The sequence below is a fragment of the Aquarana catesbeiana genome, linkage group LG06 (assembly GCF_042186555.1).
Source record: "Aquarana catesbeiana isolate 2022-GZ linkage group LG06, ASM4218655v1, whole genome shotgun sequence".
NCBI classification, from domain to species: domain Eukaryota; kingdom Metazoa; phylum Chordata; class Amphibia; order Anura; family Ranidae; genus Aquarana; species Aquarana catesbeiana.
In genome coordinates, this window is record NC_133329.1 from 97,806,965 (window position 1) to 97,833,199 (window position 26,235).

The following is a 26,235-nucleotide window of genomic DNA, read 5'->3' on the forward strand; positions in this document are numbered from 1 at the left end:
CTTCTTACTGCTAGGCGAGAGTGCTACCCACTGCGCCACTGTGCTGCCCCCCTGATATTTAGGCAGGGTTGCTAGTAAATTTGCTAAGTATAGTTGCCTTGGCCAATTGATAGGAGATCAATTGATTCCACCCTAATTCTGGATTTGCTGCACTTCTCTCTTCTGTCACTAGATGGCATTAGATAAGACAAGGGCATTGCAAAGATAGATTAGGAATAGATGGGATGTCTCAGTCAACGGGCAGGGATTTTCTTGGGTCCCTTGGCCTGCTGGGAGAGCCTATTTATTTGGGGGAAGTCAGTTGATCGGGGTTCTGTGCCACCTGGACGGCTGTCTGGGTGGACCAGTGTTGTACTGCCTCGGGCTGCTAGGCCCGGAGATTGGGCCTATCCGGGGGAAATCTGGCTGCTAGGCTGTCTGAGAACCTATCCAGAAGCAAGAGAGAGCAGCGCAGGGTTGGGACTGCGAATTTCAGTCCAACCAAAAGTGATGGTTCTGCAGGCCAGAGAACCTACCGTGGTCGGAGGTAGATGGGAAGCTGTTGCCACTAAGGGACCATCCACCTTGTTACCAAGGACCACAGTGAGTAGCTGAAGCAAGAACCAGAGCAGTATTCTCACCAACTGGGGACGGTGAAGAATTGGGAAACTTCAGCAGGTGTCAAGCAAGGGACCCAGCCAGCGGAGGTGACGCTTGCAGAGCAGCCTTGTGTGCCAAGCCAGGGACCGAGCAGGCCAGTGGGGTGACACTTGCTAGCTAGGGACCCAGCAGGGACGCTTGAGGAAGATACTTGGTGAGAAGATTGGAAGAGCTCAGGAGATCCAGTGGCAGTGGATCAGCAGGTCTAGGTGATAGACTGGGAGCTCAGTTGAGTGAAGATCTAAAAAGGAGAGATTGTGGAGGAAGTGAAAGAGTTCATGGGAACCTTTGTTAGAAACTGTTCAAGATTGTTGCCATAGGAGTCGATACCAGTGTTAATTTTAGTCTTAGGACTAAAATGGCATTTTAGTTTTAGTCCCATTTTAGTCTTCTGCAATTGACTTAGTTTTAGTCCTATTTAGTCGACTAAATCTCCAGTACATTTTAGTCGACTAAAATCTCCAGTACATTTCAGTAATTGCAATTTAGTTTTAGTCATAGTCTTTTGACTAAAATGGCTTTTAGTTTTAGTCGTATTTTAGTCATCTCAATTGTTTTAGTTTTAGTCGACTAAAATAGTATTCATTTAGTCGACTAAAATGTTTTAGTCGACTAAATTAACACTACACTGGTCTATACATGCAGATGTGGTATCCAGCTGGGTTCCTTTCCCTGTATGGCTGTCTACCTATAGAAGTCTCAGAGTCTGCTAATTAACATTGCAACTACTAAAGAGTGTCCTGGCCCAACCCTCTCTCCACAGTTCTGTTTAAGAGAAAATAAATCTCTTTGCATTTAAGAAGTGTCTGGTGCCCATTAATCTACCTTACATTGCACTCACCATGCCTTGTAACCCACTCTACACAGAAGGATGTTAGCTGTCCCTAACTCTAGAGGTCACCATTACGCCTGGAGAGGCCCGGGACTTGGCTACATATAAGATACAGGCTTAAAGTGATACTAAAAAATAAAATATAAACATATATACTGACATATTTACTGATGTGGACAAGAAGGCCTGGCTCGCAGTTTCTGCACTAATTCATCCCAAAGGTGTTCTATCGGGTTGAGGTCAGGACTCTGTGTAGGCCAGTCAAGTCCCTCCACCCCAAACTCACCTATCCATGTCTTTATGGACCTTGTTTGTGCACTGGTCCAAATCATTTGGTGAAGGGTGGATTATGGTGTGGGGTTGTTTTTCAGGGGTTGGGCTTGGCCGCTTAGTTCCAGTGAAAGGAACCCTTAAAGTGTCAGCATACCAAGACATTTTGGGCAATTTCATGCTCCCAACTTTGTGGGAACAGTTTGGGGATGGCCCCTTCCTGTTCCAACATGACTGCATACCAGTGCACAAAGCAAGGTCTATAAAAGACATGGATGAGCGAGTTTGGGGTGGAGAAACTTGATTGGATTTAACACGGAGACTGCGAGCCAGGCCTTCTCGTCCACATCAGTGCCTGACCTCACAAATGCGCTTCTGGAAGAATGGTCAAACATTCCCATAGACACACTTCTAAACCTTGTGGACAGCCTTCCCAGAGGAGTTGAAGCTGTTATAGCTGCAAAGGGTGGGCCAACTCAATATTGAACCCTACAGACTAAGAATGGGATGCCACTAAAGATCATGTGTGTCCCAATACTTTTAACAATACAGTGTGTGTGTGTGCGCGTGTATAATTGTATATATATATATATATATATATATATATATTATATATATATATAAAAATAAATAAATAAATAGACAAGGTCATGGGGTAATGGTAAAAAGAACCTGTATGTATGTGTGTATATACAGTTGTGCTCATAAGTTTACATACCCTGGCAGAATTTATGATTTCTTGGCCATTTTTCAGAGGATATGAACGATAACAAAAACTTTTTTCACTCATGGTTAGTGTTTTGTTGAAGCCATTTATTATCAATCAACTGCGTTTACTCTTTTGAAAACATAAATCACAACAAAAACTACCCAAATGACCCTGATCCAAAGTTTACATACCCCAGTTCTCAATACCGTGTATTGCCCCCCTTTAACATCAATGACAGCTTGAACTGCACATTTGAGATCTCCCCAGAGTGGCTCAATGATATTAAGGTCAGAAGACTGAGATGGCCACTCCAGAACCTTCACTTTATTCTGCTGTAGCCAATGACAGGTCTACTTGGCCTTGTGTTTTGGATCATTGTCATGTTGGAATGTCCAAGTATGTCCCATGCTCAGCTTCCTGGCTGATGAATGCAAATGCTTCTCCAGTATTTTTTGATAACATACTGCATTCATCTTGCCATCAATTTTGACCAAATTTCCTGTGCCTTTGTAGCTCACACATCCCCAAAACATCAGCGATCCACCTCCGTGTTTCACAGTAGGAATGGTGTACCTTTCATCATAGCTCTTGTCGACTCCTCTTCAAATGTAGTGTTTATGCTTTCTCCTGGCGACACGACCATGCAGCCCATCTTTCTTGAAGTGCCTCCTTATTGTGCATCTTAAAACAGCCACACCACATGTTTTCAGAGAGTCCTGTATTTCACCTGAAGTTATTTGTGGGTTTTTCTTTGCATCCTGAACAATTTTCCTGGCAATTGTGGCTGAAATTTCAGTTGGTCTACCTGACTGTGGTTTGGTTTCAACAGAACCCCTAATTTTCCACTTCTTGATTTTGAACACTGCTGATTGGCATTCTCAATTCCTTGGATATCTTTTTATATCCTTTTCCTGTTTTATACAGTTCAACTATCTTTTCCCGCAGATCCTTTGACAATTCTTTTGCTTTCCCCATGACTAAGAATCCAGAAAAGTCAGTGCAGCACTGGATGAAAGATGCAAGGGTCTGTCAGGAGTCTAGAAACATATTGACCTTTTATACACACACACTAATTACAAGCAAACAGATCACAGATGAGGATGGTTACCTTTAATAACCATTCAAATCCCTTTGTGTCAACTTGTGTGCATGTTATCAGGCCAAACTCACCAGGGTATGTAAACTTTTGATCAGGGTTATTTGGGTAGTTTCTGTTGTCATTATGATTTAAAAAGAGTAAACGGCGGCTAATAATAAATGGTTTCAGGCAAACACTAACCATGAGTGAGAGAAATGTTTTTGTGTTATTCATATTCTCTAAAATGGCAGAGAAATCATAAATTCTGCCGGGGTATGTAAACTTATGAGCATAACTGTATATACACACACATACATACATACACACAGGTTTTTTTACCATTACCCCTTGACCTTGTCGATTGAACTGAGTCAATGGAAAATGCAAGTACCTACCCTATTATAATTAGTGGTGTATAATATACAGTATATGTTGGAAAATAAACTCTGTCTGATCAATATTTCAGTTACTATATAACTGAGCTACCGTCAAGTTTTTATTGCTGGGAAGATATAAGTGAGGGGAGGGTTCGAACTTTTGACAGGTAAGAGAAGATTATGTTTTTTGATGCACCTAATTCCACAGACCACACCCTAGGTAGAGGTGGCTAAAACAAATAATCGCAGGTGTCTAAACACAATTGTCAGCCAGGGAAAAACTATTTGTAGACTAACTAGGATTTCCAAGTTCTTATAGAGCTGAATCATCCAAGGGCCGCCATGTTGGATCACAGTATGTGGACTCCACCTGATGTTTTAACAGTATCTCTGACTTTTACAACTTCTCATAAAAAAAATTTTAAAAAAAGGAAGTTGTTTAACCACTTGACATCCGCGCTATGGCCGAATGATGGCCACAGCGCAGACCTGAATTCCCAAGAGTCCGTCATATGAGTGGCCTCCCCTGTGCACGAGCCCTGCAGGGCGCGCGCCGAGCGCGCTGTGTGCACCAAGTCACCGGTCCCGGCCCCTTACCGTGTGATCAGGTGTCAGCCAATGACAGCTGATCACATGATGTAAACAAAAGATCGGTAATAGCGTGAGTAGAAAAAAAAGCCGATCACCGGCTCAGATGTGAGGGATATCGGTCCCAAAGTGGAAGAGGCACATCTGCCTCATCAGTGCCACCTAATAGTGCCACCTAACAGTGCCCACAAGTGCCACCTAACAGTGCCCACAAGTGCCAAACAGTGCCCACCAGTAGTGCCAATCAGTGCCACCTAGCAATGCTGCCTATCAGTGTAACTGATCAGTGCCCATCACTGCCACCCATCAGTGCCCATCACAGCCGCCTATCAGTGCCCATCACGGCTGCCTATCAGTGCCCATCACGGTCGCCTATCAGTGCCCATCACGGCCGCCTATCAGTGCCCATCACGGCCGCCTATCAGTGCCCATCACAGCCGCCTCATCAGCGTACATCAATGAAGGAGAAAAATTACTTGTTTTAAATTTTTTATAACAAAATATAAAAAAATAAAAAAATAATAAAAAAATGTAAAAATCTGAATTTTTATTAACGAAAAGTAAAAACTGCAGAGGTGATCAAATACCACCAAAAGAAAGCTCGATTTGTGGTGAAAAAATGATACAAATTTCATATGAGTACAGTGTTGTATGACCGCGCAATTGTCATTCAAAGTGCATCAGCGCTGAAAGCTGAAAATTGGTCTGGATAGGAGGGGCGGTTTAAGTGTCCAGTAAACAAGAGGTTAAAAATAAAATCGGTATTAAACCCCCAAACCAGAATATAAAATATTGCAGCTTATCAGTCATTAGATATGGAGGCTGCATTATTTTTCTTTTTCCCTCTGTTTTCACCTAGTAATCTGGCCAGTAAGGCTCTATTCACACTAATGCGTTTTTTTGATGCATTTTGCAGAAATGCATGGGAATTTTTTAACATGGGTTCCTATGGAACATGTTCACATCAATGCATTTTTGTGCCTCTGCGTTTTTGGAAAGGGTCGGGGACTTTTTTTCATGCAAAATGCAGCGTTTTGCATGTAATAGAATTCAATGGACCCGCATCCAAAACGCAAGTACCGCGTTTTTACCGCGTTTTGCGTTTTTTTTTTTTACACTGTATACAGTGTAAAAAAAAACACTGTAAAAAAAAAATAGAAAAAAAAAACGCAAAACGCGGCAAAAACGCATGTTCAAAAACGCAGGCACCGCAAAAAGCACTGCAGAAATGCTCAAAAGCAACATGCATAGATGTGAATCGAGCCTAACACACCACCTGTTTTAGAGCACACCCACTCTGGATGAAGGAGCACAGGAGGCACCTTTGGACAGCAGCATTGTCAGTCTGGGGGAAGGGGAGTGTTAGCGTATCTAAATCTGCTAGTACAGTACATCTAACAAGCTGAAACCAAACTCCAGCTAACACTGCAGTTAAGCAAGCAGTTACAGCTAAAAAAAAAAAATCCTTTTGGAATAAAAGTTTTACATGAATAAATAAAAGCTGATCATTGTAAGCACACCGTCAGTGATAAATGGTTTGTCTCAACCCTATAATTGTTACATTTGCAGGAGATCTCGCTCTGTTGAAAAACAACAGATTTATTGGCAGGATCACCAGGTGAAAATAAAGGAAAGTGAGTTTACAAAAAGAAAAGGAATACAGCCATCACATCTAAGAATTGGTGAGCATAATAAATAAATAAACATAATAAATGTTTGCTTTAGGGTTTAATACCACTTTAATACAAGTTACACGTGTGGAGGATCTATTGGGTGAGCAAGAAGTAGACTTACAATTGCTAGTGGTCTCCTAAAAGGGCATCATGTAGCGCGGAAGGACTCCATTTTTTTTTTTTTTTACTGAGAATGTGCTTGACTGATGACATCTGCTACAAAAAACACATTGGGGGTTGACTTACTAAAACTGGAGAGTGCAAAATCTGGCGTAGCTGTGCATGGTAGCCAATCAGCTTCTAGATTCAGCTTGCTCAGTTAAGCTTTGACAAAAGAAACTTGACGCTGATTGGCTACCATGCAGAGCTGCACCAGATTTTGCACTCTCCAGTTTTAGTAAATCAATCCCAAATACCCATTATTGTTTCCCTTTAAGTGCTATAGTCGCTTAAATCAGTGACAGGATAGGTCCTGAATGGATTCCCAGCATGCAGCATTCACTCTGGGGAAACTGATTGAATCATCAACAGCTTTATGAGTACAAGACTGTTGGAGAAGAGACAGAAATGCAATCATTTGTGACTCTAGCCAAGCATGAAGAGAACGATCGTGCAGACTGCTGTACAATTACATTCATTACATTCAATATGTTCGCGCTTGTCTATTTTCCAAAGGCAAGGGGAGGGTGGAAAATGGAACAGAAATAGAATATGATAACAGGAAGCCATGGCTGAAAGTGGACCACTTGAGTGCTGCCATCTTGTCCTATGTCACAGCGAACAGCCTCTTGAAAGGAAAGGACTGTCGAACTTTACTGGCTCTGCCATATTACAAAGAAAACATTGTGACCTCTACATATCCTATTTAATGAAATAACGAAATACAAAAAAAGTGTGGGAACCGGACTGTCAAAATATTCCAGAATTCACTATTATCCTCTTACTCTTCAGATCTTCTCCAGCGGTAGATGGCCCTCAATGCTACAGAAATTGGCGCTAAAGGGATGACATCTCTGAGTTATTCTACTGCTGTGTCAAGGTCCATGATGTCCTGTACCCACTGTATGTCCTCAGTCCTCTTAAAAGTATGGGATTTGAACTTTTTTTTTTTTAATCATACTTACCTAGGCTGATGCTGCATCTGTCCCCCGCCGGCTCTAACACTGAGAATCGAGCAATCAAACACAGCTGATCGCTCGGTTCTCGGGGCTCCCTGAGCAGAGGTTACTTGTTTGCTCTGCCCCCCGTGCTCACTGGAGTGCTGGGCTGTGGAGGGGGCGGGAGCAGCTGGCTCAGGCTCTCAGTGGCTTGCTAGGAGGCTGAGCCAAGTGCCGGTCCAGGCATGTGGGCGGATCCCAACTATATGGTTGCGATCCTTCCCAAACCTGGACTGGCACTGCGATATCAGCCGACAGGGGGCTTCAACTGAAAATGGGTCACATGAGTGCAGAACGAACTGAACAAACGGAACGAACTGCACTCCTGTGATCCACAGGAGATTTACAGCCAAATGCGCTGTGGCTGTACTTCTCCTTTAAGCCGGTCAAAGATGGATTAAAATTCGGCCGGTTCAGCAGGCGCTGGAGGAATTTTGATTAATCTATAGCAGTTTCTGTTCAAGAGAAGGCAAACTAATTGACTTCTCTAATGGGAGTGTTGAAATACTTTCATTCAATCAATACCTGCATTCAATCGTCTGCAGCACTGATCAGCGTATTCTGGTAGTGAACGAGTCTCCACTGTTAGAATACAATATCACAGTGGGGCGGGGGGGGGGGGGGGGTTTCCTCCATCCTCCTCACTTTTGTGGATGGGGGGGGGGGGGAAATAGTTTTTTTTTTTTTGTTTTTGTTTTTTTTCGATCAGCCAGCCAGCTGATCAAAACAAACAAAAAAAAACTATTCATATATGGCCATCTTTTATTGTATGATGGTGGGAATCATTTAACATGGAAGACTGAGGAATTACTGTCAAGGACAAGACTGCTGGGGATGACATCATTGGGTCTAAAATAAGATTTGTTTAGAAAATGGTAAGGTTTTATTTAATAAGGGCAACAGCATGTTGATGAGGGGGGTCATGAGGAACCAGCGAAGGTATAATATAAGCAGATTAAACTCTGTTATTAAGACCATCATAAGTCCAAAAAGCATAAAACATTATGTAGGGAGACGAAGAGAGAGGGGAAGGAGCTGGGCCAGCACAGAGAGTTATTGGACTATGGTATGCATGGAGGGTGGGAATTGACTCTTACTTGAGTAGTCAAATTTTATAGCAAGTTCAAAAAGTCACATTGCATGTATGTAAAATATAATTTAAGGAAAAGAAAAAACATAGCAAGTATGTATTTAAAATATTTTGAAGTTAATGGAAGCTTTACTGATAGGCCAATATTTTATAAAAGTCATTATTTTACCTCCATGTGTCCAAATGTTTGTATGAGGGGTACCACTTCTAGATTATTTATCTCAGCAAGTTGCAATATCTTTACAATGTCCTCTTCACTGGAAATATGAGAGGCAGAGAGTCAGTAAAAGAAATATGTATTGGTATTACAGTATTTTAGAATTTCTAAAATGTTTATAGAGTCTTAACAAACAATAAATTTGTTTTTAAAGTAAACTGACCTCCGCAGCTGTAAGCACTGTGGAAAAATTCATTAGCAAGTCAAGAAAGTGCCACCAATGATAGTGGGATTGTTTTTTGTTTGGGTGGGGGGACGTTAAAGTGTCAATATAAAAAGGTAAATAGAAGCAATTCCCTAGGGATTCTGAAACCATTATGGGAACATTTGCGGGACTCTCACCTATAAGCATATGGGGACTTCAGGATCTCCAGGTCTCCGGTAAATGGAAACATGTCCTCATATTCAATGAGTAGTCCGTTGGCCCCCAGCTTGGAGAACAATGGAAATATCTAAAGAGAAGACACACAAAAGCAAGATTATTGGATGATCATCTTTTCTAGAGCTTCTGACCTGCTTTTGTCACAGCTGATGTCTGTAGGGTCTTCACTCAAAGACTCTGCTGGGGTTGGTATTCACAACACAGAGCTACTGTAGGCCATGTGACCTCATTTGAGTCATGTGATCTGGTTGGAATGAGCTATAAGTCTGCTATAGAATACAATGGACTACATGCCTACTGCAATATGATCCTTTAAATCCAGAAGATACTGGAAGAGTGGAGCAGCTAATAAATAAACCATTCCTACTGGCTGCACCGAACTACAGAAAATGGTGACAACACAGACCTTTTTATATCAGACACAGTGATTATGAAGCGGGGCACAATCAGTGCAGATATTTAAAGTGAATCTAAAGATTAAAGCATGTTCATATAAAATGCAGCCCCTGCACTTTAAATCAGGGGGTCTCTAAACTTTCTAAACAAAGGGCCAATTTATTGTCCTTCAGACTCTTGGGGGGGGGGGGGGGGGCAGACTGTGGCCAGCGGGAGTGGAAATTTTCCTGGCATCAGCTGGAGTAAACATCACCACATTTGGTATTAGGGGCAGGAATAGTGCCCCACCATTGGTATCATTGGGAGGAATAGTGCCCCATCATTGGTGTCAGTGGGAGAAATGGGCCCAATTGTTGGTATCAGTGGGAGAAGGGGGTAAATTCAGGAAGGGGGTAAATTCTTCTGGGGCTGAAGTGGTTAATGAACACCTGAAAAGTTTATTTTTTTCAAAGCGGGAGATTCTCTGTCCCTCTGGTGCTTGGGTCACATGTCCAGTGCCTTGGCAGTGGTCACGTGGCCTCTGCTGATGTAAGGGATCCATGGTCTGGCTCAGATAAAGATCAGTTCTTCAAGGTCATGTGGCAGGCAACAGGTGACCAATGTCCTGATCCGGGTCACATGACCAGGCACAAGTATTAATAAACTAATCTTGTCTCTCACCTGCTCGTAGTAGGAAATCTTCGGAGGAGCTCCCTTGAGGTCGAGGTGAACCAGTTTCATCTGCACCTTACTAAAATCCTTGCGCACTGCTGACTGTTTCTTGGCCACGGGTTCTGTCGGCTCCTCCTTAGGTGGCTCCGGGGGTAGATCTTTGATGACTGGGTCTATCCTGACTTCATTGTCACCCCAAAAAAAGTCCTCATTGGCCTTCACTATAACGGGTTTTGAAACCTGCGGGGGACTGTGCACAGAAGTGAAAAACTATAGTATGAATATAGTATGAGTAAAATATGCAGAGCATAGTATAACATTTAATACAGGGCTTGTTCGGCAGGCAGTACCACTGCCAAACTTGACCAAATCAAGTGAATGGGTTGCATAGCAATGGTGCTGCAACTGAGTAATGGTTAAAAAATGGTTCAAAATGGTTAACACAGGTATTGAGGAGGCTGTCCACTGTGGATCACTTTTCAGAGAGGTGGTAAACACCGCTGCACATGTAAACAAGGCCTTTATCCCATAAACCTTAAAAGCAGACCCTCACTGCATCTGAGCACCACAAACCAAAAAACACTTTTTAATACATTTTTAATATTCAAACAAACTCCCCCATCCATCCTTGTCTCCATGCTTTATTTTGTTGAAAAATCACTTTGAAAAACACCCCCCTTGCTCTGTTTAGAATCTTTCCTACCTGCATAGTTTGCATGTAATCCGTCCTTTTGTGTCAAATTACATCATCGGCGCATGCGCATTTGTTCCAGCACGCTCTTCGTGCCATAAGCCCTGTATTTACTTGCCGGGGCTATGTCTCTACAGTTGTCAGGCAGCTGCTCAGAGATCCCAGGAGACTCGGCACAGGTCGGCTCCGATTCGTGGGACACAGTTGTCACAGTGATCCCGCAACAATAACAAAGCTTGGCTAGACAATTACTGCGCATGCGTGAGATTACAGACCGGGAGAAAAATAAAGGGCGGAAGTCAGTCGCTATTTGGACGTGAATGACAACAGTTAGGATGGCGGCTGCACCCGAAAAGGAGATTAGGAACAAAGAAAAGTAGGAAACATGCGGTGGGGCTTCAAATTATGGCACAATAGTTTAAAATGATTTATTATGATTCTTTATTTGAAATTTAGGCGGGGAGGTTCGGTGTTTACTACCGCTTAAAAGTGATTGTAAAAGCAGAAGCTTTTTTATCCTAATGCATTTTATGCATTAAGATAAATAGCCTTCTGTGTGCAGCAGCCCCCCTCGGCCGCCCTAACACTTACCTGAGCCCCATCTCGATCCAGCGATGTCCACGAGGGCTTCGGCCATCTGGGACTCTCCCTCCTGATTGGCTGAGACACATCAGCAGTGCCATTGGCTCCCGCTGCTGTCAATAAAAGTCAGTGAGCCAATGAAGAGAGGGGGCGGGGCCAAACCACAGCTCTGTGTCTGAACGGACACAGGGAGCTGCGGCTCGGCTCGTGTGCCCTCATAGCAAGCTGCTTGCTGTGGGGGGCACTCGACAGGAAGGAGGGACCAAGAATGATAAAGAGGGACCCAAGAAGAGGAGGATCCGGGCTGCTCTGTGCAAAACCACTAAACAGAGCAGGTAAGTATAACATGTTTTATTTATTGAAACAAAATGGTTCAGAATTTCGATTTTTTTTATTTTGAATAGCATAATGAACATTTTCCTCCTGCAGCTGCTGAATACTGGCGGGAGGGAGAGGAGAAGAAGCTGTCCTTCAGCGGCTGAAGGAGGAGAAAGAGAAAATGGACTCCTGCATATGCCGCCGCCGCCAACCCTCTTGTCCAAGCCTAAAACAGAATATGACAAGGAGGCCACACGGGCCCCCTGGAGAATGGGGCAGGGTCACTATTGCGACCCCTGGAGCTACACCAGTTGTTATTGGGGGGGGGGATGGGTTTGGTAAAAACACGGCTCAACTATGGGGTTTCAATCGCCCACCCCGCCAAACTACAAATGTAAATGAGCCCTTACGGTCTTAAGCCCCCTATAAGCCTGTTTTCATACTGATGTGCTGTGGTTTACTCGTACCGCAGGTGCAACGCAGTGCACTTGCAACTTTCCTGCAGGTTAGCTGCGCTTTGCCATAGACTTCTATTATATCTTGCGGGTGTACTACACTTTCTGAAAGCACATCAAAATTCCTGCATTCGGTTTGAGGTTGAGGGCCACATCAGAGGACTACCATCATGTTAGACTATTCATGAATTCCATCTTTACTGAAGTCATTCATTGTCCATGGCACATAAAGTAAACATATTCATCAACCACAATAGTGCAGAAAAGGTGCAGGAATATTTTTATGTTAGAATTTACTAATTTTCTGTTTGATGTCACCCAGACAGTGGATACAGTTGCCATTACAGAACGTCAGGAGAAGCATCAGAGATTAGGTTTGTGTCAAACACAGGAGACTCCTACAGTATAGCACAATACAGCTGCGAAGAATAGGCGAGGCAGAATGGAAGGCAGGAAAATCAAGACTTCTTGAGGATAACAACAGAAGGCAGGGATTATTTTTTTACAAGGTGTCTTGTTATTTAACTATATGAAATGGGTTTATATACCCTTTAAACTGGTGACCAACCCAGCTACCCGCTTTTTTCTTCCCCTAGATCCCCTGGGCCTCTAGCTTATCTTCCTTTTCACACATTTGGTCAACTCAGGCTATGCTCAGTGGTTCTGCAGGGGGATCCTTGTGTGGAGCATGTGGGGCCCTGGCCATCCCTGGGGCAACATCCGAGACAACCTAAGCCGTGCCACAGTAAGATTTCTTGTGATGATCTATATAGGCTGATTAGAAGGATGGTATGTTATCAATAACCATCTTGGTAATTATTATGTACCTTATTATTTTCTTGTCTGTGTATGATACTTGCCTTACTCTGTTATAGAACTCAATGTTTGTGACCGTCTCCTAAACACCACTGAAGAAAGACCTTCTCCTAAACACCTTCTCCTGTGACCTTCTCCTAAACACCCCTGAACTCTTCCTGAAACACGCTGGGTATATTAAGCGGAGAGTGTCACCCAATTGTATATACCCTTATAAGTCAGTGGTTTTACAGCTGATGTTAATTATTATTGTATCATATTTTCTTTTTTATGGATGTATAAATACAAGTTTTAGGTTTTATACTATACAAAATCTCTTCCTTGACTCAAGTTGCCTTGAAAGTCCCACTAGCACCTTTGGGGGTTACTAAATTCTTTCAGCATTCTACAATAGGATGATAGCAACAAAACACTTATGGCTTTCTTTGGTGTTTTTTCCTCTAGAATATGGCTGAATAATGCCAGATCAAGCATACAGCATGTTATCACCTGTCTATCGGTATCTTTAGACACCCAATACAGTGCCTTGAAAAAGTATTCATACCACTTGAAATTTTCCACATTTGGTCATGTTACAACCAAAATCGTAAATTTATTTTTATTGGGATTTTATGTGATAGACCAGTGGTCATCAACCCTGTCCTCAGGGCCCACTAACAGGCCAGGTTTTATGTATTACCTTGGGGAGATGCAGACTAGAATAGTGCAATCATTGAGCAGCCAATGATATCACCTGTGATGTATTTCAGTTATCATGCAAACCTGGCCTGTTAGGGGATAGATAACTGAAATACATGACAGGTGATATCATTTTGTGCTCAGTGATTGCAGTATTCTAGTCTGCATCTCCCCAAGGTAATACATAAACCTATTAGTGGGCCCTAAGGACAGGGTTGATGACCACTGTTGTAGAAGACAACTCGGATTCTGATGATAGCACCGTCACAGCTCCTACCACCCAGACATCTCAACTCTCCCGCGGGAGTCTCCCGCATTCGGGTGCGGGCTCCTGGACACCCGCGAGCGCCGGGCGATCTCCCGGCTGAGCCTGTCACTCAGACAGAGCAGCCCCGAGCGAATGGAGTATGGCCGCTCGGGCTGCTCTGTCTGTGGCTGAGTGAGAGGAGGACAGAGCCGAGAGGAGGGGTGGGAGGGGTCTTGTCAGGAGGAGGAGGGGGGGGCATCCTGCCCTATGCTCATTACATGCTGAAGATCTCTTCATTGCAATCGTCTGGCCATCACACCACTCCATGCCCTACATTCTGCTACAGCCCGCACACTGGGTTGTGTCTGTGCCAGTGGCATAGCGTGGGGGGTGCGGAGGGGGCCGTAGCCCCGGGCGCAACATTTAGGGGGGCGCAATTCTGCACCAGTGTGTGACTACTGGCTGCTTCCTCCTAAATTCACTGCCCTGTGTCCCCACGCTCTGGCCGCCATGTTCAGTCTCCGGCGCCCAGGGTCTGGGAAGAGGGAGCAGCCAGCCAGAGAGAGAGAGTGAGTAGAAGAGCAGCTAGAGTCATGCAGTGTAGTGGTCAGTATAGGAATACTGTAGGTAGGATAGTGTAGTGGACAGTAAAGTGGTCAGTGCAGTATAGTGAACAGTATAGTGTAGTGGTCAGTGTAGTGGTCAGTGTAGTGGACAGTATAGTGTAGTGGTCAGTATAGTGGACAGTATAGTGGTTAGTGTAGTGGTCAGTGTAGTGTAGTGGACAGTATAGTGTCAGTATAGTGTAGTGGACAGTATAGTGGTCTGTATAGTGTAGTGGTCAGTATAGTGGTCAGTATAGTGTAGTGGTAAGTATAGCGGACAGTATAGTATAGTGGACAATATAGTGGTCAGTATAGTGTAGTGGATAGTGTAGTGGTCAGTATAGTGGACAGTATAGAGGGCAGTATAGTGTAGTGGGCAGTATAGTGTAGTGGGCAGTATAGTGTAGTGGGCAGTATAGTGTAGTGGGCAGTATAGTGGTCAGTGTAGTGGACAGTATAGCGGTTAGTGTAGTTGGCAGTATAGTGTAGTGGACAGTATAGTGGTCAGTGTAATGGACAGTATAGTGTAGTGGACAGTATAGCGGTCAGTGTAGTGGGCAGTATAGTGGTCAGTGTAGTGGGCAGTATAGTGGTCAGTGTAGTGGGCAGTATAGTGGTCAGTATAGTGGTCAGTATAGTGTAGTGGATAGTATAGTGTAGTGGACAGTATAGCGGTCAGTGTAGTGTAGTGGGCAGTATAGTGGGCAGTATAGTGGTCAGTATAGTGGTCAGTATAGTGTAGTGGATAGTATAGTGTAGTGGACAGTATAGCGGTCAGTGTAGTATAGTGGTCAGTGTAGTGGACAGTAGAGTGTAGTGGTCAATATAGTGGACAGTATAATGTAGTGGTCAGTATAGTGGACAGTATAATGTAGTGGTCAGTATAATGGACAGTCTAGTGTAGTGGTCAGTATAGGAATCAGGTTGGTTAGTACTATTGTAGGAAGGGAAGGGACAGGACTCGGGGAGTGCTTAAAGTTTGCAGGTTAGGGGGCGCAAATTACTTGCCTTGCCCCGGGCGCTGACAACCCACGCTACGCCACTGGTCTGTGCACACTGTGTCCCTCCTCTCTGCAGCTATGCCAGTCTCCAGACAGGAAGAGAACGATCTATCCCAGGTTGGATGCTGTTAAAGTGTGCCTGGCTGGATGGAGGCTTGCATGGTCTAAGCAGCAGTAGGGATGGGCGGAGCTGGCAGAGAAAGTTCATCACTCTGCACACAGCAGCACGATCACTGTCCAGCCCATCAGAAACCAGAACTCTCCCCAGGCCAGCTCAAATGCTCTTGATTCAAGCTATAGCCACTGCTATTAAGGTGAATTGTTAAAATGCAATTGTAGAACAAGCTGGATTAGAGCCAGCAATACTAGATTTGTGAAAATTCCTGTCTGCTGGGCAGAAATGCTAACCACTTATGGAGAAATCCATTCTATTTTTTTCTTCTGTCCACCAGCTGACCAAAAAAATAAATAAATAAATAAATACATAAATAAATAATATGCTCATCTTTAGATTTACACTACAAAAAAAAAAAAAAAAGTGTACACAGCTTTAGTTAAATGCACCCACAGAGCTCCACCCTCCTAGTTGCCAGCCCTCCTTCATACCACCACCATATCAGTCCTCCTAAAGGTGGGTACAGACGGATTGAAATTAAACCAGTTCAGCAGGGAGCGGCAAAATTTCAATCTGTGTGTGGCTCTCCCTCTTCCTGTTAGACAGAATTTGATCAGTAGATTGACTTCTGTCGAACAGTCATGCTAGAAAACTTTCATTTGATCAGTGGCCAAAGCCAAATGGCTGCAGCCACTGATCAGTGTATTCTGACAGCAGGGAGTCCCTACTGTCAGAATAAATGGCACAGTGGGGTGGATTCCTCCATCCACCTCACTTGTGTGGATGGGAAGAACCTGTTGATTTTTTTTTCTTCCACCCACCAGCTGAACAATAAGAGAGCTAACTGTGTATACTCACCTTTAGACATTTACTACAGACACCAGGGCATCTTTTCCTTCCAGTGAAAACACCAACATGCAGGCATTTTTCCTCACACACAAAATGTATATGTTACATATGTTTTGATGAGACGTGTTGCACATGTCGCTACAAGCTGCATCCCACCCCTTACTCCACTTGGTGGGGGGGGGCACAGTTTAACATCTTCGCCCTGGGCACTGGATGACCTTGTCCTGGCACTGCAGGCGGATGTGATGACGTCCTTGCCAGGGAATGCCAGTCTGTTCGAGGTGGAGGATTGTAACAAAGTCCTGCCTCCTAGATAGATGGAAGACTGATCCAATGATACATTGAATCGGTGTGATGTGTATCATAGGAGGCGGGACTTCCAGTGGCCGCCAGGATATTCAAATCTGTAATTGAGCACTGCCTGAGCAGGATGCATTTAATTGGCACTGATCAGGCTGTATTTCATGGGCACTGGTAAGGCTGCATTTAATTGGGGGGGGGGGGGGGGTTCGGCGGCGGCCCAAGGCATTACCTCCCGGAAATGAGTTTGCCACCTCCCTGAAATAAGTTTTTGTGGGTTGGGATATCTGTACCACCCAAACTGATTTTCTATCTTCATCTGCAAATAGAACTATTTACTATGCAGGTGTACACCAGGAAATGTCAAGACCAAGGAAGGGAAGTAAATCAGGGGGAGCGAGTGGTAATGGATTTGGCTCAAGGAATATTATATTCTGGCAGAAACATCACTTCTGAGCAGTGGCGTAGCGTGGGGGGTGCGGAGGGGGCCGTGGCCCCGGGCACAACATTTAGGGGGGCGCAATTCCGCGCCAGTGTGTGACTACTGGCGGCCTCCTCCTAAATTCACTGCCCTGTGTCCCCACGCTCTGGCCGCCATGTTCAGTCTCCAGCGCCCTGTGATTGGCCGTATGGGGTCATGTGCGGCGGCGTGGCTGGCCTGCCCACGATCGCGGTACATCCTGGAGTCCTGCCTCTGCACATGTTCAGTCTCTGGCACCCTATGATTGGGTAAATGGGGTCATGTGCGGAGGCGGGACTCCAGGAGCAAGCGCGAGCGTTAACAGGCCAGCCCCGCCGCCGCACATGACCCCATACGCCCAATCACAAGGCGCCGGAGACTGAACATGGCGGAGCGCGGGGGACACAAAAATTCGAGATTGTGAGCCGCCGCTGTCTCCTCCTCCTCCTGCTCCCCTCCGGACCGATGGAAAACAAAGAAGAAAAGGTGAGACTCCCTCGTGATGAGAGTCGTGTTGCTGGCCCGGGGGGGGAAGAGACACGGTCTGGGAAGAGGGAGCAGCCAGCCAGAGAGAGAGAGAGAGAGAGTAGAAGAGCAGCTAGAGTCATGCAGTGTAGTGGTCAGTATAGGAATACTGTAGGTAGGATAGTGTAGTGGACAGTAAAGTGGTCAGTGCAGTATAGTGAACAGTATAGTGTAGTGGACAGTATAGTGTAGTGGACAGTATAGTATAGTGGTCAGTGTAGTGGACAGTATAGTGTAGTGGACAGTATAGTATAGTGGTCAGTATAGTGGACAGTATAGTGGTCAGGGTAGTGTTGTGGACAGTATAGTGTAGTGGACAGTATAGTGGACAGTATAGTGTAGTGGACAGTATAGTAGTCAGTATAGTGTAGTGGACAGTATAGTGGTCAGTATAGTGTAGTGGACAGTATAGTGGTCAGTATAGTGTAGTGGACAGTATAGTGGGCAGTATAGTGTAGTGGACAGTATAGTGTAGTGGACAGTAGTGGTCAGTATAGTGTAGTGGACAGTATAGTGGTCAGTATAGTGTAGTGGACAGTATAGTGGTCAGTATAGAGGTCAGTATAGTGTAGTGGTCAGTATAGTGTAGTGGCAAGTATAGCAGACAGTATAGTATAGTGTATAGTATAGTGGACAATATAGTGGTCAGTATAGTGTAGTGGATATTGTAGTGGTCAGTATAGTGTAGTGGGCAGTATAGTGTAGTGGATAGTGTAGTGGGCGGTATAATGTAGTGGACAGTATAGTGGACAGTATAGCGGTCAGTGTAGTGGGCAGTTTAGTGGTCTGTATAGTGGACAGTATAGTGGTCAGTGTAGTGGGCAGTATAGTGTAGTGGACAGTATAGTAGTCAGTGTAGTATAGTGGTCAGTGTAGTGGACAGTAGAGTGTAGTGGTCAATATAGTGGACAGTATAATGTAGTGGTCAGTATAGTGGACAGTGTAGTGTAGTGGTCAGTATAGGAATCAGGTTGGTTAGTACTATTGTAGGAAGGGAAGGGACAGGACTCGGAGAGTGCTAAAAGTCCGCAGGTTAGGGGGCGCAAATTACTTGCCTTGCCCCGGGCGCTGACAGCCCACGCTACACCACTGCTTCTGAGAACTTCTTCATGAGCCTGCAGTTAGCTAAAAAATTACTGGAGAAGAAAATCACAGTTGTTGGAACAATTCGTAAAAACAAAAAAGAACTGCCCCAAGAATTTGTGACCACAAAAAAACAAAATGTCTACTTTACTCTGTTTGGTTTACAGAAAGACATGATGATTGCATCATACTGTCCCAAGAAAAACAAAGTTGTTACCCTCTTGAACTCTATACATTCCCAACCTACTGTTCAAAACCGAGAAGACAAAAAAAAAACATAGATAATTCAGTCATACAATGAGACAAAAGGAGGCGTCAATACGTTGGATCAGATGGTTCGTACTTACAGTACTAAATGAATGACCAGAAGATGGCCAATAGTTATATTTTATAACATGTTGGATGTTAGTGCTATCAACGCCTACATTATCTGGATGTCGCTAAAATCAGACTGGGATGCAAGTAAATCGCACAAAAGGAAGGTTTTCCTTACACATCTTGGGAAAGAACTGACTGGAGTATCTGAGGGGCCTGACGTTCATTAGACTTCTACCACCAAGAAAGAAAGCACGTAGCAGTATCTGCCCTAACAGCAAAGACAGAAAAACTCCAACAGTGTGTTGTGTGTCCAAAAAAAAAAACTTATGTCAAGAACATCTGAAAGTGGTGTGTTTGAGCTGTGGACAGTGAAACTTTATCATATTAGCATAACTTTTCTAACTACTTATGCCCTACACCTACATATCAAAATTTCATTTTTCTCTCAATTGACAATTTACTTATCATTTTTATTGTTATCTATGAATTTATGTGCAGAATAATATAAGGTGAAATACTCTTCACAGTTAGTGCTCAAAATATGGAGAATACATTATTACTTTATTATCACCAAATGAGTAAGCTTTGCTTAGTATTTCATGGTTATTCAATATTTCACTAGCTAAAATTATAATCAAAATTCATAATTACACTGTTTCACAATAAAAATAATTATACTAAAACTTGTACCAACAGTTATTCATTATAATGTACCAAACTATAGTACAGGGCCCATTGGACCCTGGCGGTGCAAGGTGGTACAAAAAAAAAAAGCCAGTAAACCGAGGGTTAATGCTCTCCTTGCCCGGCCTGTCAGTTTAGGTTGACAGTCATGTCTTGGTAGGTTTGCAGTTGTGCCATACTCTTTCCATTTTGAGATGATGGATTGAACAGTGCTCCTTGAGATGTTTAAAGCTTGGGATATTTTTTTATAACCTAACCCTGCTTTAAACTTCTCCACAACTTGATTCCTGACCTGTCTGGTGTGTTCCTTGGCCTTTGTGGTGCCTCTGAGGGCTTCACAGAACAGCTGTATTTATAGTGAGATTAAATTACACACAGGTGGACTCTATTTACTAATTAGGTGACATCTGAAGGCAATTGGTTCCACTAGATTTTAGTTAGGGGTATCAGAGTAAAGGGGGCTGAATACAAATGCACACCACACTTTTCAGATTTTTATCTGTAAGAAATTTTGAAAACCATTTATCATTTTCCTTCCACTTCACAATTATGTGCCACTTTGTGTTGGTGTATCATATAAAATCCCAATAAAATACATTTATGTTTTTGGTCATAACATGACAAAATGTGGAAAATGTAATACTTTTTCAAGGCACTGTATATGCAAATATGGCTGCCCCTAGGTACATATATAATTACAAACTATACATCAAAATAACGTCATATTCACATGTCTAGATTAAACTAAACTAAACAGTGGGGAAACCACAGATCTACGCTGTGCTGTATGTAGCCGGAAGCCCAGTATTTGCCATTGTTCCATGTCAGCATTCTCACTCACCTGCTTTTATACAGATACTTTATGGCAGCCAGGGTCAGAATAAGTAGGACTCCCAAACGCAGCCAGTAGATCCTCCTTTGGGAAATCATCTCTGCAGAGAAAAGGAACAATGGAAGGATGAATTCACAGCCGAAATCCAACACCAATACTGCAAAAAGATACAGAGATCATTGTGTCAGTGGAATAAAAGCTGAACAAAGGTGACAGAGGGTGGAGTGAGAAAATATTGTCCTTAAGCTTGAGGTGACTAAAATATTTACCTTGGACAGCAGCTAGCTTTGAATAGCAGACACTTCCAGATGCCTGCAAACCAGTGGCCCGGTTTCCCTAAATTCTGTGCTAGTTTGAATGGCAAACCCTGTCCCAGTAAGGAGCCTGACCAACCCTCTCTAACCGCCTAAGCTGTCCTATAGGCCCATCACAATTAAAGAGTGGCACAAATACCCCTAACTAATGAATTGAGGCACAACTCACAGGTGATAGATAGATAGATCTGGATGGAGGAGACCTTCTGACATGGGTTATTGCCACATTGGAGTGGGAAGGGACCTGGCTGCTCGACCCCCTGCTGCTACTAAATACACAAGTCTTGGATGCCTTTCGCCATGCATAGATATGAAAATCTATTAGAATACTCCTTACTAACAATATTGGCTTGATCCGTGACCTTGGGTGACATTAAGGTACATATACATGCCCAATGAACTGCTCCATCTGCAGAGGAAATTGGCAGCAACTGGTCGTATTTAGTGGTACATTTACTTATGTATGGTTTTTCTATACATTCGTGAGCTTGGCAGCAGTTTTTTCTTCCTGATGAAGCGGGCAGCTACCCGTGAAACGCGTCAAAGTTACAGCAAGCAACCCATCACCCAATCACAGCAGAGATGATGAGGAAACTACAAACAGTATCATATGTTTTTACCTGTGAACCTATAAATCGGTCTTGTCATTGTCTATACAATTTTTTACTTTTGTACAATAAACATTTGATATATTTTTCAATATTTGAGTAGTACCTGAAAAGTCTTCCATTCATTAGTTAGGGGGATTTGTGCAGATTTTTCTTTAGGATGTTGTACTTGACACACCATGTCATGTATAAAGAAGGTCCCTTTGGGTATTCCTTTCTCTCACTTAATACTTTTTCAATTAAAGAGTGGCCTTACTGGCCAATAGAGAGGTGAAACCCTTGAGCCAAGAAACTGGGCTCTAGCTGGGCTTAGGTCAATTTGTTTATCAATACAAATATTAAAGTGCAGCGCTAGGTTATGCACGAAATGACCCTGTGTATGAATAACATGTGTCAATAAAGTGCAAATGTGCAATTCAGTGCAATAAACGTGCAATAGTATACACAACCAAAAAAACATATGGAGCAATGCAAATGTGCAAGTCTATGCAATTAATGTGCAATGAAACAAACAAAAAAATGCATATAAGAAAATGCACAGACATGCGTTAAAGTCCAATATAAGTGCAAAAAAAAAAAAACAGAGCCGATATCAAAAAGTTCATGTGTAGTTGAAATCCAATGAAAGTGATCTCAAGTGCAATATGAGACAATAAATGTAGGCAAACTACCAAAACAACCTCAAAGACAATTAGTCTAAAAATGAGTAGGAAATGTTCCTACTCAAGTGCGATATGGAGCGTAGACCAAGTGCTTGACACCGTGATACCCGTCACCTCATTAGGATAAAAGGCTTACCAGAGAGCCTGCGACCTCCCTTACTCAGGTGGGTCAAACAGCGCTTAGTAGAATCGAGGATCCACTGATGAAATACTCAGGCGTCCCCCATCAGCAGAGTTTGTGCACACTTGTAAAATCAAATCGCACATGTGCAGATAGTGTGTGCACAGCGACACATTCTGCGTGTGCGCGATTTGATTTTACGGATTTGTATGGATTTTTTTACTTGCAAGGAATTACTTTGTGTTTACTCGAATTGGAGAACTTTTTCCAGTTTCTTATGTATGCAGCATTGCAGCTTTTTTACCAATAAAACGCCTTAAGAGACATTCTACACTATTTGGAGTTTTTTTTTCCCTCTCTGCATATTGTCACTTCCTGCCATTGATGCTGTCTGGCTACCATCTGATGTGCACGGACTCTTACTCCTATGGACTCCTACTGAGCGCTGTTTGACCCCCCTGAGTAAGGGAGGTCGCAGGCTCTCTGGTAAGCCTTTTATCCTAATGAGGTGATGGGTATCACTGTGTCAAGCACTTGGTCTACACTCCATATTGCACTTGAGATCACTTTCATTGGATTTCAACTACACATGAACTTTTTGATATCAGCTCTGTTTTTCTGCACTTATAAAATGCACGTATGTGCATTTTCTTATATGCATTTTGTTTGTTTCATTGCACATTCATTGCCTAGACTTGCACATTTGCATTGCGTTTTTTTGGTTGTGTATACTATTACACATTTATTGCACATTTGCACTTTATTGACATGTTATTCATACATATGGTCATTTTTTGCATAACCTAGCGCTGCATTTTATTATTTGTATTGTTGTTCGGTGCCTAATATCTGGGTTATAGTGTTCAGCTGCAGGTCACATTTCACTGTTTAATATCATTTATCTTTTACTCACCAAGCGCAGAAATTACTTTACATTTACTCACAATTTGTTTATCAAACTGGCCTAAAATTTGGAGAAAGGAGTAAGTTCCAATATCATCAAAACATGAAGCTTACTCAGAGATTGGACTTCTGCCTCCAATTAAGGGATGGAGTGGTGGAGGAACAGGAGGAAGGTACCAGTGGGTGGGGGAGTCTTAAGAGAACCTGTCCCTTTGCCTTGAATAGGCTAGAAAACTATACAGCAGGTAGGGGACAGGGTAGTCATTTTTACCTTCTATATGTTATGCAATCAAAGTCAATAGCGGGGTATCCCCCACTGGGGCTACTTTCTTTTTGTAAAGACCAAAGAAGGGCACTGGCTGTGCCAAAGAGAGGAGGGCGTAAAGTAAATTAGAAAAAAGAGTAAGGGCTAGTTTACACTTGCTTCAAAACATGGCTTCGAACACACTTTGTTAAAGCTCTCTGAACACCAGTCAATGCTCCCGTCACTAAATAAAATGGTTAGCTTACAGTCCTGTTTACACTTGCTTTTGCTTGGTGCTTCGGTGGGGCTTCAATGAGCCTTCGGTGGGGCTTCAATGAGCCTTCGGTGGGGCTTCAATGAGCCTTCGGTGGGGCTTCAATGAGCCTTCGGTGGGGCTTCAATGAGCCTTCGGTGGGGCTTCAATGAGCCTTCGGTGGGGCTTCAATGAGCCTTCGGTGGAGCTTCAATGAGCCTTCGGTGGAGCTTCAATGAGCCTTCGGTGGAGCTTCAATGAGGCTTCAAGTGAGACTTCTATGGAGACTTTGAAAACGCTTTGAAGCACCATTAAAGCTACATGGGGTATAATTTTTGAAGCCAAGCCAAAGCAAAGCATAAGCAAGGTGTAAACAGGACTGTAAGCTAACCATTTTATTTAGTGACGGGAGCTTTGACTGGCGTTCAGAGAGCTTTAACAAAGCCTGTCTGAAGCCATGTTTTGAAGCAAGTGTAAAACTAGCCATGAATGTTGAAGCCGAAGCAAGTGTAAATGAGCCTTAAAGGTCCATTTTAAAGAGGCTGTACGATATATAGTCAATTTAAAGCCCATTTAAAGGTTCTGTATTTATTACTGTAAGGCAGTCAGGCTGCAAATACAGAAATACTTATGCTCATTTTTTTGTTTTTTTTATGTACTACGTATGTCCTGCAGCAAAGCTAAAATACCCAGTGCTTGCAGCATGCTGAAAACCTGAGAACCAGACCGCTAGTCTCAGAGAACACAGCAGTCTTGGTCTCTATTAGTCTGGCAAGCCCCCTACACAGTGCTCCAACCAACAAGGCTAGACAGACAGTGTGAGCTATGTTAATTGGAGCATTGTGCAGGGGGTGCGTTAGACCACTGGAGACCCAGGCCGCAGCATTGTGTATGAGACCAGCAGTCCGGCTCTACAGAATGCTGCCGGCACAGGGTATTTTATCTTTTGCTGCAGCATATAGTAAGTAAAAGGAAAAAATAAAGGAGGAACATACCCTGAAGACATTATATACGTTGCATTCTTTAGCTAAACTGTAATGTTAGTGGTATGCGCACAGCATCTGTTACTTATCACCATTACAAGCCATTCCCATTTCCAGCACACAATGTAGCCCATACTACTCATACTGCACATCATACTAGGAAAAAACATAGGAGACAGAATGTTACATTATTAATGTATTTCTTGTGTCTGCTGAAATGTCAGGTGTTTGCACAATGTCAGTTAATATTAGTCCATGCAAACATGGCAAGTCAGACAAACATATTGACTTTTGGATAAACTTTCTGGTTATTGGCAGGTCAAAATACTATACAATAAGAATCAGATCTCCCAACAGGGATGAAACAGTGGGTGGCAAATTTGCATCAGCATACAGTATCTCACAAAAGTGAGTACACCCCTCACATTTTTGTAAATATTTTATTATATCTTTTCATGTGACAACACTGAATAAATGACAGTTTGCTACAATGTAAAGTAATGAGTGTACAGCTTGTATAACAATGTAAATTTGCTGTCCCCTCAAAATAACTCAACACACAGCCATTAATGTCTAAACCGCTGGCAACAAAAGTGAGTACACCCCTAAGTGAAAATGTCCAAATTGGGCCCAATTAGCAATTTTCCCTTCCCGATGTCATGTGACTTGTTAGTGTTACAAGGTCTCAGGTGTAAATGGGGAGCAGGTGTGTTAAATTTGGTGTTATCACTCTTACTCTCTCATACTTGCCACTGGAAGTTCAACATGTCACCTCATGGCAAAGAAATCTCTGAGGATCTGAAAAAAATAATTGTTCCTCTACATAACGATGGCCTAGGCTATAAGAAGATTGCCAAGACCCTGAAACTGAGCTGCAGCACGGTGGCCAAGACCATACAGCAGCTTTAAAAGGACAAATTCCACTCAGAACAGGCCTCGCCATGGTCGACCAAAGAAGTTGAGTGCATGAGCTCAGCATCATATCCAGAGGCTGTCTTTGGGAAATAGACGTATGAGTGCTGCCAGCATTGCTGCAGAGGTTGAAGGGGTGGGGGGGGGGTCAGTCTGTCAGTGCCCAGACCATACGCCGCACACTGGATCAAATTGGTCTGCATGGCTGTCTTCCCAGAAGGAAGCCTCTTCTAAAGATGATGCACAAGAAAGCCTGCAAACAGTTTGCTGAAGACAAGCAGACTAAGGACATGGATTACTGGAACCATGTCCTGTGGTCTGATGAGACCAGGATAAACTTATTTGATTCAGATGGTGTCAAGTGTGTGTGGTGGCAACCAGGTGAGGAGTACAAAGACAAGTGTGTCTTGCCTACAGTCGAGCATGGTGGTGCAAGTGTCATGGTCTGGGGCTGCATGAGTGCTGCCGGCACGGTGGAGCTACAGTTCATTGAGGGAACCATGAATGCAAACATGTACTGTGACATACTGAAGCAGAGCATGATCCCCTCCCTTCGGAAACTGGGCCGCAGGGCAGTATCCAACATGATAACGACCCCAAACACACCTCCAAGACGA

The 26,235-nt window shown here is 43.4% G+C and overlaps 1 protein-coding gene across 2 annotated transcripts in view; it reads right to left on the minus strand.

The window, feature by feature from the left end:
- The window catches only part of LOC141148765 (hexosaminidase D-like), a 94,139-nt gene that overhangs the window by 46,466 nt on the left and 21,438 nt on the right, over window positions 1–26,235 (minus strand). Inside the window, exons 2-5 of one of the 2 annotated variants that reach the window (XM_073636487.1) lie at window positions 20,628–20,718; window positions 10,069–10,309; window positions 8,973–9,082; window positions 8,583–8,670 (exon numbers count right to left, since the gene is read on the minus strand). In XM_073636487.1, the coding sequence (XP_073492588.1) occupies window positions 8,583–8,670; window positions 8,973–9,082; window positions 10,069–10,309; window positions 20,628–20,716 (528 nt within the window). In that variant the 5' untranslated portion in view covers window positions 20,717–20,718. Of the gene's footprint in view, window positions 1–8,582; window positions 8,671–8,972; window positions 9,083–10,068; window positions 10,310–20,627; window positions 20,776–26,235 lie in introns of both variants that reach the window. The other variant, XM_073636488.1, reaches the window with a different exon arrangement.